The sequence below is a fragment of the Bombina bombina genome, chromosome 1, assembly GCF_027579735.1.
Source record: "Bombina bombina isolate aBomBom1 chromosome 1, aBomBom1.pri, whole genome shotgun sequence".
NCBI classification, from domain to species: Eukaryota; Metazoa; Chordata; class Amphibia; order Anura; family Bombinatoridae; genus Bombina; species Bombina bombina.
The window spans coordinates 929,292,868-929,308,381 of record NC_069499.1 but is presented as its reverse complement, the minus strand read 5'-3'; the positions used below and the strand labels follow the sequence as shown (position 1 = coordinate 929,308,381).

General features: G+C 39.3%; 1 protein-coding gene across 1 annotated transcript in view; it reads right to left on the bottom strand.

Moving 5' to 3' along the window:
• NOL4L (nucleolar protein 4 like) overlaps positions 1-15,514 on the bottom strand; it is an 82,695-nt gene that overhangs the window by 39,728 nt on the left and 27,453 nt on the right. Inside the window, exon 2 of the mRNA XM_053698717.1 lies at positions 260-383. Coding sequence (XP_053554692.1) covers positions 260-350 — 91 coding nt within the window. The 5' untranslated portion in view covers positions 351-383. The remainder of the gene's footprint in view (positions 1-259; positions 384-15,514) is intronic.

Genomic DNA, 15,514 nt, shown 5'->3' with positions numbered 1-15,514 from the left:
TTGTCTTACAAAGAATAAAATGCAAATACCCTTTGACCTGAACCATAATCTTTATCTTGTACATGCAAGCACCTGGCATACGCCCATCAGAAACTTTCAGCTATTCCTCCTCCCCATTCACCAGCATAACAACCTGTATAGCTTACCACTAACTATAGTGCACTGTGTAAGGGAATGTATTAACAATATTAGATCTGAGCTGCTACAAAGCAAACACTACATCATATTTAGATGCTTAAGATTTTCCAGACGTCCTTACCATCCTCCGGACCCTGCACGTTCTGGGGACTTCGCATCTTCTGCTCCTCACAAGGGCTCTGAGATGTATCTACCCATGTGAAGTCATTCATACAACGCCGGTCTTTTTCTAGCAAGATCCCATCCTAAAACAAAAGAAAGTGACGTGATTCCAGTCAGAAAAATGCTCATCTATCTGTTTAGGTGCCCTAAAGCCATCTGTTTGCATAAATTCCTAAGCAAGGAATCCAGCAGCTTTATAGTTAAATCAGACATATCCCAGGACATATGCAGTGAAACAGGAAGCTAGTTGCTAATTAGACTTTGTTCACCTCTCATACAGGCAAAAAAAAAAAACTTCAATCAGGAAATGATGTATGATAGGAGGCATTTTAAGGTATCCTTTGGAATGGGACAAGTTTTATTTTGTCTAGCAAAAGATCAGTTTGCTTTGTGCTAAGGAACCAGCCTCTTCATGCTCACCTTACTAACAGGCAATGCTTCTTGCACTGCCAGCTCACTGCTCCCAGCATGCCCTGTAGTGAGTCTTTACCTCTCCATGCCTAAACTTACACTTTCACTATCCAAACTTTTTCCTCAGTATTGTATTGAAAAATATTACATATTTACTCATCCTAGAAATAACGATTTAACCTCTTGATTGCTAGAAACACACAAGCAGCAGTTTGGCATTTTGATGCACGTAATACAACTGTGATTTAATCACCTAGATGCCAGTAACACATAAAAAATGGTAAGTGTAAGGTGCGCTAAGTCAGAGAATATCAAACACCTCCCTTGATAGACAATATCCCTACTATTGCCTAAAGTACACAGTATAAGAATAAAGAAGGGGGAGTAAGGGAGGGCGATCACAGCTAAAGATATCACCACTAGAAGTTATAATATAAAATATTTATTTATACAAGTTATCAATCTAATAGGGACGTCTCCCTGTACACAGTAATGAATTAATAAACTGTTATGCAATACAATATAACCAAATGATATGCAATACAATATAACCAAACCTCGGTGCAAACCTCGTACTCTATAAACGCTATATAGATGACCTGCTATTTATATGGAAGGGCCCTGAGCAGGATTTGACTAGACTTTTTGAGGAAATGAATAATAATGATAGAGGTCTAAAATTTGTATGTAACTACAGTAAAGAAAAAGTAATCTTTCTTGATTTGGAAATCATGGTAATTAACAATAAACTGGATGCACAAACACACTTTAAACCAGTAGACTGCAACAACTTAATACATGCAGATAGTTGCCATCTCAAATTATGGAAAGAGAATATTCCATACAGTCAAAGTTTGCGCATAAGAAAAAATTGTTCCAGGATCGAGGATTTTGAAAATCGGGTAGTAACTCTAGCTGAAAAATTCAATATAAGAGGTTACAGCGAAAAAAATATCACACAAGCAATTGAAAAAGCGAAACTAATAGACAGAGAGAATCTTTTAAAATATAAAAGAAAAGAAACAATTAAAGAAGATAAAATAAAGGTCCCTTTCATAACTGACTATAATGCAGATTTCAATTTGATTAAAAAAATTATTAATAAAAATTGGCATTTATTAAAACAAGACGATGTCATAGGAGACCAGTTAGCAGACAAACCAACGTTTATTTTTAAAAAAGCGCAGAATTTCAGAATGACATTAGCCCCTAGTGATTTAAAACAAAAGAGAGAGTTCAAATGTCAAGTTGATATGGAAGGGAAGAAAATAGCAGGATTTTTTCCATGCTACCTGTGTAAAGCATGTAAACATAGTTCAAAAATAAACAATCTGAGAATCAATAAAGCAGATGATGATATCACTATAAAAGAAATAATTAGATGCACACACAAAAATATTATATATGAATTAAAATGCACTTGCAACTTATTCTATTTTGGGGAAACCAAAAGGTGTCTCAGGGATAGAATAAGGGAACACTTTATTGTGTATAGAAAAATAAAAAGAAGACACTCATCTGTGTAAGCACTTTAAAGAATTTCACCGGGGTAACACAAAAGATTTGAAATATTGGGGCATTCACAAAATTAAAGGTCATTGGAGAGGTGGAAATATAGAGAAAAGTCTACTTATCAAAGAAGCGGAGTTTATATATAAATTCGACACCCTATATCCTAAAGGACTAAACTCTGAATTGGACCTTTCCCCTTTTCTATTTGAGTAAATATACGATCCGTTGGGTAGAATATTTAAATAGCATATAATACAGCACACATTTAAATATAGATCACTTTCTATCACATTTGTCTATACTGATTCCTGCTAACCTCTCATCTAACTATTGTTCGGGGTAGAGTCTGTATATTATTTCTGATTCATTTTAAATGATTATAGATTTGATGTAATAGTGTAAAAATATGTTTTAAAAAAATACCGTTAAAAATATTTCTAATTTGATATTTAGCATAAGTTATAAACTTAACATCAATTAATGTTTTTGTTTATATCTTTTTGGTAATATATTACATTATTTCAATATAGATAAGTGCTAAATATGCTCAGTCACAAACATCTATGAACTATAAGGATAACAATTGAGTAAACTTTTGATATATACCTCCTTAAGAGTTCAGGAAGGAATGCGAATACAATGTAGAGAGAGAGCGGAGCCGCTGCAAGTCACTTCCGCTGAGGACCGGGGGGTGAATGGGCTAGACCAAAACTGAAAGGAGGGGAATTGGTGTGGAGCCAACCAAGTAGCGGCGGACGACCGCAAAAGACTCAGCAAAAGAAAAAAATGGAAGGCTGCTGAGCAAACAGGTAGAAAAAAAGAGACTTTTATTCCATTAAAATAGAGAAAACACAAAAATAACAAGGAGGGTAGTTAGCCATCTAACATGTTTCGCGCTGGTGTGCGCTTACTCATAGATGCTAAGTGCAAGTAATGGAAGCTAATGTATTTAAAGGGGCAGCAACCAATAGGAGATTGATCTTTGAATTCTGTAATTTGATCAGTTTCACACATGAATTTTCTCCTAATAAATTAAAAATACTGGACAAGAAGGAATTATATTGGATCTATAAGTTAAGATCGAAATCACCATTGGGCATGAACCTTTTAATGCGAATACAATACCACCTTAAGAGAAGGTATCAATTAAGACTGTCACCAATCAAAATGAAGGATACCCCTTTAAAAGGGGCTTTTACATCTGCCTCCACTATCCTTGAAAAAGCCCATAGAAGGGCGAAACGCGTCGACTGTGTGGCAGTGTAAATATTGTGATACATTGCTTTTTACATCCACATCCTCATAATTTGTTTTCTTATATAACCCGGGTTATTTATTGTTCAAAGAACTTCTATTGTTTGCCATCGTGCATAAGCACTATGTGCAGGGCTCATCGTGAGAACACATCGTGAGGATTTCTATCATACGGCTGTGAGCAGCGGATGGATCGGTTCTCTGCCTAACCGGAACGTCTTTTGGTGACGTCAGACGCCGGAAAACTTTCCAACCCGACTTGCTCCAGGAAAATACAGAGCTACGAGTGAATGTACCTCGTTGACAGAAGATAAGGGTAATGTACTGTATAACCTTAAGGAGGATATAATCTCTAACAAGAAGAAAAGGGTAAAAACATAATTTATGCTTACCTGATAAATTCCTTTCTCCTGTAGTGTAGTCAGTCCACGGGTCATCATTACTTATGGGATATTAACTCCTCCCCAACAGGAAGTGCAAGAGGATCACCCAAGCAGAGCTGCTATATAGCTCCTCCCCTCTACGTCACACCCAGTCATTCGACCAAGAACCAAACGAGAAAGGAGAAACTATAGGGTGCAGTGGTGACTGGAGTATAATTAAAAAATGTAGACCTGCCTTAAAAAACAGGGCGGGCCGTGGACTGACTACACTACAGGAGAAAGGAATTTATCAGGTAAGCATAAATTATGTTTTCTCCTGTTAAGTGTAGTCAGTCCACGGGTCATCATTACTTATGGGATACCAATACCAAAGCTAAGTACACGGATGACGGGAGGGACAGGCAGGATCTCTATACGGAAGGAACCACTGCCTGAAGAACCTTTCTCCCAAAAACAGCCTCCGAAGAAGCAAAAGTGTCAAATTTGGAAAATTTGGAAAAAGTATGAAGAGAAGACCAAGTTGCAGCCTTGCAAATCTGTTCAACAGAGGCCTCGTTCTTAAAGGCCCAAGTGGAAGCCACAGCTCTAGTAGAATGAGCTGTAATCCTTTCAGGAGGTTGCTGTCCAGCAGTCTCATAGGCTAAGCGTATTATGCTACGAAGCCAAAAGGATAGAGAGGTAGCAGATGCTTTTTGACCTCTCCTCTGTCCAGAATAAACGACAAACAGGGAAGAAGTTTGTCAAAAATCTTTAGTTGCCTGTAAATAAAATTTCATGGCACGGACTAAATCTAGATTGTGCAGAAGTCGTTCCTTCTTTGAAGAAGGGTTAGGACACAATGATGGAACAACAATCTCTTGATTGATATTCTTGTTAGTGACTACCTTAGGTAAGAACCCAGGTTTAGTACGCAGAACTACCTTATCTGAATGAAAAATCAGATACGGAGAATCACAATGTAAGGCTGATAATTCCGAGACTCTACGAGCCGAGGAAATAGCCATTAAAAACAGAACTTTCCAAGATAACAGCTTGATATCAATGGAGTGAAGGGGTTCAAACGGAACACCCTGTAAAACGTTAAGAACTAAGTTTAAGCTCCACGGCGGAGCAACAGATTTAAACACAGGCTTAATCCTGGCCAAAGCCTGACAAAAAGCCTGAACGTCTGGAACTTCTGACAGACGCTTGTGTAAAAGGATGGACAGAGCTGAGATCTGTCCCTTTAACGAACTAGCAGATAAACCCTTTTCTAAACCTTCTTGTAGAAAAGACAATATCCTAGGAATCCTAACCTTACTCCATGAGTAACCCTTGGATTCGCACCAGTGTAAGTATTTACGCCATATTTTATGGTAAATTTTCCTGGTAACAGGTTTCCTAGCCTGTATTAAGGTATCAATTACTGGCTCCGAAAATCCACGCTTTGATAAAATTAAGCGTTCAATTTCCATGCAGTCAGCTTCAGAGAAATTAGATTTTGATGTTTGAAAGGACCCTGAATTAGAAGGTCCTGTCTCAGAGGCAGAGACCAAGGTGGACAGGATAACATGTCCACTAGATCTGCATACCAGGTCCTGCGTGGCCACGCAGGCGCTATTAGAATCACTGATGCTTTCTCCTGTTTGATCCTGGCAATCAAACGAGGAAGCATCGGGAAGGGTGGAAACACATAAGCCATCCTGAAGGTCCAAGGTGCTGTCAAGGCATCTATCAGGACCGCTCCCGGGTCCCTGGACCTGGACCCGTAACGAGGAAGCTTGGCGTTCCGGCGAGACGCCATGAGATCCATATCTGGTTTGCCCCAACGACGAAGTATTTGGGCAAAGACCTCCGGATGAAGTTCCCACTCCCCCGGATGAAAAGTCTGGCGACTTAGGAAATCCGCCTCCCAGTTGTCCACTCCTGGGATGTGGATCGCTGACAGGTGGCAAGAGTGAGACTCTGCCCAGCGAATTATCTTTGATACTTCCATCATCGCTAAGGAACTTCTTGTCCCTCCCTGATGGTTGATGTAAGCCACAGTCGTGATGTTGTCCGACTGAAACCTGATAAACCTCAGAGTTGCTAACTGAGGCCAAGCCAGAAGGGCATTGAGAACTGCTCTCAATTCCAGAATGTTTATTGGAAGGAGACTCTCCTCTTGAGTCCATGATCCCTGAGCCTTCAGGGAATTCCAGACAGCGCCCCAACCTAGAAGGCTGGCGTCTGTAGTTACAATTGTCCAGTCTGGCCTGCTGAAGGGCATCCCCCTGGACAGATGTGGCCGAGAAAGCCACCATAGAAGAGAATCTCTGGTCTCCTGATCCAGATTCAGCGTAGGGGACAAATCTGAGTAATCCCCATTCCACTGACTTAGCATGCACAATTGCAGCGGTCTGAGGTGCAGGCGTGCAAAAGGAACTATGTCCATTGCCGCTACCATTAAGCCGATTACCTCCATGCATAGAGCCACTGACGGGTGTTGAATGGAATGAAGGGCACGGCAAGCATTTAGAAGCTTTGTTAACCTGTCCTCTGTCAGGTAAATTTTCATTTCTACAGAATCTATAAGAGTCCCCAAGAAGGAAACTCTTGTGAGTGGTAAGAGAGAACTCTTCTCCTCGTTTACTTTCCACCCATGTGATCTTAGAAATGCCAGTACTAACTCTGTATGAGACTTGGCAGTTTGAAAGCTTGACGCTTGTATCAGAATGTCGTCTAGGTACGGAGCTACCGAAATTCCTTGCGGTCTTAGTACCACCAGAAGAGAGCCCAGAACCTTTGTAAAGATTCTTGGAGCCGTAGCTAACCCGAAGGGAAGAGCTACAAACTGGTAATGCCTGTCTAGGAAGGCAAACCTTAGATACCGGTAATGTTCTTTGTGAATCGGTATGTGAAGGTAGGCATCCTTTAAATCCACTGTGGTCATGTACTGACCTCTTTGGATCATGGGTAAGATTGTCCGAATAGTTTCCATCTTGAATGATGGAACTATTAGGAATTTGTTTAGGATCTTTAAATCCAATATTGGTCTGAAGGTTCCCTCTTTTTTGGGAACCACAAACAGATTTGAGTAAAACCCTTGTCCGTGTTCCGACCGCGGAACTGGATGGATCACTCCCATTAGTAAAAGGTCTTGTACACAGCGTAGAAATGCCTCTTTCTTTATCTGGTTTGTTGACAACCTTGAAAGGTGAAATCTCCTTTGTGGAGGAGAAGCTTTGAAGTCCAGAAGATATCCCTGAGATATGATCTCCAACGCCCAGGGATCCTGGACATCTCTTGCCCAAGCCTGGGCGAAAAGAGAGAGTCTGCCCCCCACTAGATCCGTTACCGGATCGGGGGCCCTCACTTCATGCTGTCTTAGGGGCAGCAGCAGGCTTTCTGGCCTGTTTGCCCTTGTTCCAGGCCTGGTTAGGTTTCCAGCCTTGTCTGTAGCGAGCAACAGCTCCTTCCTGTTTTGGAGCAGAGGAAGTTGAAGCTGCTCCTGCCTTGAAATTACGAAAGGCATGAAAATTAGACTGTCTAGCCCTGGGTTTGGCTCTGTCTTGAGGCAGGGCATGGCCTTTACCTCCCGTAATATCAGCGATAATTTCTTTCAAACCGGGCCCGAATAAAGTCTGCCCCTTGAAAGGTATGTTAAGTAGTTTCGATTTAGAAGTTACATCAGCTGACCAGGATTTTAGCCACAGCGCTCTGCGTGCCTGAATGGCGAATCCGGAATTCTTAGCCGTAAGTTTAGTTAAATGTACTACGGCATCAGAAATAAATGAATTAGCTAGCTTAAGGGTTTTAAGCTTAAGTGAAATCTCATCTAATGTCGCTGAGTCAAGGGTCTCTTCCAGAGACTCAAACCAAAATGCTGCCGCAGCCGTGACAGGCGCAATGCATGCAAGGGGTTGTAATATAAAACCTTGTTGAACAAACATTTTCTTAAGGTAACCCTCTAACTTTTTATCCATTGGATCTGAAAAGGCACAGCTATCCTCCACCGGGATAGTGGTACGCTTAGCTAAAGTAGAAACTGCTCCCTCCACCTTAGGGACCGTTTGCCATAAGTCCCGTGTGGTGGCGTCTATTGGAAACATTTTTCTGAATATAGGAGGGGGTGAGAAAGGCACACCGGGTCTGTCCCACTCCTTAGTAATAATTTCAGTAAGTCTCTTAGGTATAGGAAAAACGTCAGTACTCGTCGGTACCGCAAAATATTTATCCAACCTACACATTTTCTCTGGGATTGCAACTGTGTTACAATCATTCAGAGCCGCTAACACCTCCCCTAGCAATACACGGAGGTTTTCCAGCTTAAATTTAAAATTTGAAATGTCTGAATCCAATTTATTTGGATCAGATCCGTCACCCGCAGAATGAAGCTCTCCGTCCTCATGCTCTGCATATTGTGACGCAGTATCAGACATGGCCCTAGCATTATCAGTATACTCTGTTCTCATCCCAGAGTGATCTCGTTTACCTCTAAGTTCTGGCAATTTAGACAAAACTTCAGTCATAACATTAGCCATGTCTTGTAAAGTGATTTGTAATGGCCGCCCTGATGTACTTGGCGTTACAATATCACGCACCTCCTGAGCGGGAGATGCAGGTACTGACACGTGAGGCAAGTTAGTCGGCATAACTTCCCCCTCGTTGTCTAGTGAATGTTGCTTAACATGTACAGATTGACTTTTATTTAAAGTAGCATCAATGCAATTAGTACATAAATTTCTATTGGGCTCCACCTTGGCTTTTGAACATATTGCACAAAGAGTTTCCTCTGTGTCAGACATGTTTAAACAAACTAGCAATTAGACTAGCAAGCTTGGAAATATTTTTCAACTAAATTTACAAGCAATATGTAAAATCGTTACTGTGCCTTTAAGAAGCACACAAAAAACTGACACAGTTGAATAAAAATGAACCGGATTAGTTATATAAACCAAATTTAGCAAAGGATTGCACACATTAGCAATGGATGATTAACCCTTAATATCAGAAAAAAAACGTATAACAATTGACAATATAAGCGTTTTTATCACAGTCAAGCACAGTCTCACAGGTCTGCTGTGAGTGATTACCTCCCTCAAAACTAGTTTTGAAGACCCCTGAGCTCTGTGGAGACGTCCTGGATCATGCAGGGAGAAAAAGACAGACTGTGACTGAATTTCTGATGCGTAGTAAAAGCGCCAAAATAGGCCCCTCCCACTCACACTACAACAGTGAGGGAAGCTCAGTAAACTGTTTTAATTTAAAACAACGACAGCCATGTGGAAAATAAAGCCCAAAACAATTTTCACCAAGTACCTCAGATAATTAAACGATTTAACATGCCAGTAAACGTTTAAAATCGAATATATGAAATGTCATTAAAAAGCCTGCTGCTAGTCGCTCACACTGCAAGTTAGGCTAAAAGTTATATGCATACAGTATTTTCCCAGTGAAGTGCCATTCCCCAGAAATACTTAAGTGTAAACATATATACATGTCAGCCTGATACCAGTTGCTACTACTGCATTTAAGGCTGTACTTACATTATATCGGTATTAGCAGTATTTTCAAAGTCAATTCCATTCCTTAGAAAATAATATACTGCAACATACCTCTTTGCAGGTGAACCTGCCCGCTGTCCCCTGATCTGAAGTTACCTTACTCCTCAGAATGGCCGAGAACAGCAAACGGATCTTAGTTACGTCCGCTAAGATCATATACAAAAACTCAGGTAGATTCTTCTTCAAATTCTGCCTGAGACGGAAACAACACACTCCGGTGTCGTTTAAAATAACAAACTTTTGATTGAAGATATAAAAAACTAAGTTTTAATCACCACAGTCCTCTCACACATCCTATCTATTAGTTGGGTGCAAGAGAATGACTGGGTGTGACGTAGAGGGGAGGAGCTATATAGCAGCTCTGCTTGGGTGATCCTCTTGCACTTCCTGTTGGGGAGGAGTTAATATCCCATAAGTAATGATGACCCGTGGACTGACTACACTTAACAGGAGAAATATACTGTACCTTTGTGACACCCTAGAAAAATGCCAGTATTATATGTATATGGGCATTTTCAACACTGATTGTGGATGTGACTGCACTGTTACAATTTGAGCTCCAGACACTGCATGACAAAATTATACACAGGAACTTTTAATCTCCTTTTCTACGGAGCAACATATTGATACAGTTCATTTTTATAATTAGAGACATTGTTTCTTTCTTTTTTAATATATATAAGTTTTAAGCATTTTTTACAGCGATTAGCTATATTGTAACTTCTTATAGAACAATATACGCTTTGTGACTTGAGCTTTCTTATTTATAGTTAATCAGTTAACTTTTAGATTGTATCATTTGGTTATATTGTATTGCATAACAGTTTATTAATTCATTACTGTGTACAGGGAGACGTCCCTATTAGATTGATAACTTGTATAAATAAATATTTTATATTATAACTTCTAGTGGTGATATCTTTAGCTGTGATCGCCCTCCCTTACTCCCCCTTCTTTATTCTTGCCAGTAACACATATGCAACAGTAATTTAACCACCTGATTTCTACAAACAGAAGCTGTGATTTAATCCCTTGAACACCAAGAACACTCGCAATCATGAATTAATCGCTTGACTGTCTCTCCTTAAAAGGGACACTAAAGTCAAAATTATATTTTCATGATTCAGATAAATCATGCAAATTATTTCAGTTATCAAACTGTGCACAGCCTTTTAATATGCACACTTTTTGAGGTAAGAGTTCACAGTATATATATATATATATATATATATATATATATATATATATATATATATATATGTCTGTGATTGGCTGATGGCTGTCACATGATACAGGGAGCCGGCAAATTGAAATACATGTTACAATTTGTCCAAAAAATGTACTCCTCGTTTAAAATTCAGTAAGTGATATTGCATTTTTTATTATGCATGCGTTGAATGTGCAGTTCTCATGTATTTAATAGTCCTTTAATTTTGCTGGTCCGGAGCCAGGTTGCCCACAAGCATTATACTACCTCTCATAGCACCTCATGTGGGCTCCTGCAATAAAGGATACAAAGAGAGTGAAGAAAATTGATTATAGTAGTAAACTGGAAAGTTGTTTAAAAATACCTTTGGAAATTGTGTTTATCAAATTCTGTAAGCTAAGTGTGCTGCCAATTGCTTGGAAACATACACAAACAAGGGAGGTAAACATACCAGTTTTCAATTGGTTTATTCTTGTGTTGCAAATTCCTGTACATGGTGCTAAGTTTCAAATGCTTTTAACACAATTATTTTGTTTGTAAAACTTTTACAATTCAGCTATTCAGTGTTTAATTGATTATATAAATTATTGAGCTTATATATATAACAGTGTTTAATTGATTATATAAATTATTGAGCTTATATATATAACAGTGTTTAATTGATTATATAAATTATTGAGCTTATATATAAAAAAAAATGAATTTGTGATTCATTCCCCAAATGAATTTGAGAGATCTGTGAAGCATTCCACTGTAAAAGACTAACCAAAGGTCAAAGCAATAAGAAGGGAAAGGTCTGTGTAGAATCCAGGTAAAATCAAAGGGAAGGAGTCGTTCTTTTGAAATAATCCAGCAAGAAAGGGTCATAAAAAAATCTAAGTAATTACAGCTCTGTAACAGACACTTAAAGAGACACTCAAGTCAAAATGAAACTTTCATGATTCAGATAGAGCATGCAATTTTAAACAACTTTTGAATTTACTTCCATTAACAAAATGTGCACAGTCTTTTTATATTTAAACATTTTGAGTCACCAGCTCCTACTGGACATGTGCAAAAAATAAACGTGTATGCCTTTGTGATTGGCTGATGGCCGTCACATGGTACGTGTATGTATTTGTGATTGGATGATGGCTGTCGCATGGTACGGGGAAGTGAAAATAGGCATAACTTTTAAAATTGTCAGAAAATCTACTACTAATTTGAAGTTCAGACTATGTGCTATTGCATTGTCTTGTTATCTTGCATTTGTTGATTATGCAAATCTACTGTTTACTGGTCCTTTAAAAAAAGCTCTGTACGAAAGATAGAAAAAAAACAGTGTGAAGATCTAGATAACATGAGCAAAAGAAGTGAGAGCTCTGTCTAGTTAAAAGTGTGTGGAAATAAAAATTAAACTTTCTTGATTCACCTAAAACATAGTTTATTATTTCCTTTTTTTTAAAAAAAATAAAAAAAAAATCCAATTTTACTTCTTTCTCTTGGTGTCCTTTGTTCAAACTTAAAGGGACACTGAACCCAAATATTTTATTTTGTGATTCAGATAGAGCATGAAATTTTAAGCAACTTTCTAATTTACTCCTATTATCAAATTGTCTTCATTCTCTTGCTATCTTTATTTGAAATGCAAGAATGTAAGTTTAGATGCCGGCCTATTTTTTGTGAACAACCTGGGTTGTTCTTGCTGATTGGTAGATAAATGTATCCACCAATAAAAAAGTGCTGTCCAGAGTACTGAACCCAAAAAAGCTTAGATGCCTTCTTTTTCAAATAAAGATAGCAAGAGAACGAAGAAAAATTGATAATAGGAGTAAGTTACAAAGTTGATTAAAATTGCATGCTCTATCTGAATCACAAAAGAAAAAAATTGGGTTCAGTGTCCCTTTAATACCTTTTGATTACAGCATGCTGAGGTATCATCCAAAAGCGAACATTTCAAAATGTATTAGGTTGTTTGTTTTGGGGGGAATGGGGGGGTTAATGCATGCTTGTGTCCTGAAAAAGCCAACATTTTCCTTCTCAGGAAGTTTTATGCAGCTGGTACAGACAAATTAGCTTTCAATTAAACACAATTGTTTTCTTTCATAATTCAGACAGAGCATACAATTTTAAACAACTTTCTAAATTACTTTTATTATCAAAATGTTCTTCACCCTCTTGGTATATTTGTTGAAAAGCAGGGATGTAGCTTAGGAGTGTGCACGTGTCTGGAGTATTATATAGCATCAATTTTGCAAGAATGACAATGACAATCTCGCCCCTCTTGCCATAGCTCAGAAATCGCACTCATCCTCAGCCCTGGCATACTTCTCTGACACAATACCTACGCAGATGTTCCCGTACTGCTGAGCGGCACTGGAGAAAATCTTGGAGTTCAGCTGATTTTCTTCATTACAAATTCATCTTGAACTCCTACTATTCTGCACTTAATCTCCATAAGCAACACTACTTCTCTACTCTTATCTCTAATCTTTCTTCAAACCCAAATCGTCTGTTCTCCACTTTCAATACTCTCCTCCGCCCTCCCCAACCTCCTAATACAACTTCTCTGTCAGCTCAAGACTTTGCCAGCCACTCCAATAAAAAAATCGACTCCATCAGAAACGAAATCAGCTCTCAACATAATTCCATTCTCTCACCCCCTCAAATGCTCTCAATCAACCACAACCCACATAACCTTAATCTTAGCTCATTCTCCCCTGTTACTGAGGAAGAAGTTTCAGCACTTATACTGCGCTCTTACCTCACTACCTGTCCCCTTGACCCTATCCCCTCACAGCTACTCCCCTCCCTCTCTTCTACCCTTACCCCTATACTAACACACATTTTCAACCTCTCCCTCAGCACCGGTATATTTCCCTAATCGCTGAAACATGCACTGGTCACACCTATCCTCAAAAAACCTTCCCTTGATCCTACCTCCCCATGCAACTACCACCCTATTTCCCTCCTCCCTCTTGCCTCAAAGCTCGAAAAACTAGTATATGCACGCCTATCCCATTTCCTTACGTTAAACTCCCGTCTTGACCCACTGCAATCTGGATTTCGTCCCCATCACTCCACAGAGACAGCAATTGTTAAGGTTACCAACGACCTACTTACAGCAAAATCAAGGCCACTTCTTTCTGCTTATCCTCCTTGATCTGTCCGCAGCCTTTGACACTATTGACCACCCTCTTTTGCTCCAACCCCTCCAATCCTTCGGCATCTGTGACAGCCCTCTCGTGGCTCTCTTCCTACCTGTCAAACCGCACCTTTAGTGTAGCCTTCTCTGGGGTCTTCTCTGCCCCGTCACCACTTTCTGACGGAGTACTGCAAGGCTCTGTCCTCGGTCCCCTTCTCTTCTCAATCTACACGTCATCACTAGGTTCCCTAATAAAGTCCCACAGTTTCCAATATCATTTGTATGCCGATGACACCCAAATCTACTTCTCTGCACAAGACCTATCTCCTTCCTTGCTAACCCGTGTCACTAACTGTCTTTCTCACATCTCTTCCTGGATGTCCTCTCACTACCTCAAGCTAAATCTCTCCAAAACTGAGCTCCTCATTTTCCCCCCCTTCTTCCAAAATCTCCACCCCTAATCTCTCTAAAACTGTCGACAACTCCATCATTACCCCTACCCCGCATGCCCGATGTCTTGGGGTCACATTTGACTCAGATATTTCTTTCACTACTCACATTCAGTCCTTGGCTAAAGCCTGCCGCTTCCACCTTAAAAACATCTCTAAAATTAGACACTTCCTTACACAAGACACAACTAAGATTTGAATCCACTCTCTCATTATTTCCCACCTCGATTACTGCAACTCTGTCCTCTCTGGTCTCCCCACCTACCGCCTAGCTCCTTTACAATCCATAATGAATGCCTCTGCCAGACTCATCTTCCTTACACGTTGCTCTTCATCTGCTGCACCTCTCTGCCAATCCCTTCACTGGCTTCCTCTTGCTTCTAGGATCAAACACAAAATTCTCCCTCTGACATACAAAGCCCTCAACTGCACTGCTCCCCCTATATCGCAGACCTTAACTACAGATACTCTCCCTCCCATCCCCTTCGCTCTGCTCATGACCTCCTACTCTCCTCCTTTCTTGTTACCTCATCACACATCCCATTTACAGGACTTCTCCAGACTGGATCCCATCTTGTGGAACTTTCTGCCTCGCTCCACAAGACTCTCCCCTAGTTTTGAAAGCTTCAAGCGCTCCCTAAAGACTCTACTGTTCAGGGATGCATACAACCTATGCTAACCTTACTTTATACCAGTTCCTCTCCTCCATTGCTATCCCCTGAACCCCCTTATGTAAGCCTAAGAGTCCAGCTGTTTGTAGATCACCTTTTTAGGAGCTGTCTACCAGTGTTAATTTCGTCGACTAAAACTAGACTAAAATGACTATAAAACTAAAGAAATTCTGATGACTAAAATACGACTAAAACTAAAATGACATTTTAGTCAAAAGACTATGACTAAAACTAAATCAAAATGACATTTTAGTCAAAAGACTATGACTAAAACTAAATCAAAATGACATTTTAGTCAAAAGACTATGACTAAAACTAAATCAAAATTTTCTGACAAAAACATTTTATGCAAGTTGTTATAATCAATCCATATCCAAGTACTGCTCTTTTGTAAAATTTACGAAACTTAATTTTATTAAATTTTAAGATAAAGAGATGTTATATACCACAACAGTTAAATCTGTATTGTATGTTCAAACCTTAATACCATAAATAAAAACAGGTTAATAAACCTTTACTCCAGGAGTATATAATTAGTTTTGAAGTTTTTGAGCAGTGCTAATATCGTTGCCGAACCTTCTTCAAATCTGTGAACAATCAATTGATTCTTCCTATAGAAATAAGAATAACCCACAAATATGGATTTAAGTTATGCTGTGCCTGTGCTATCTGCATAAA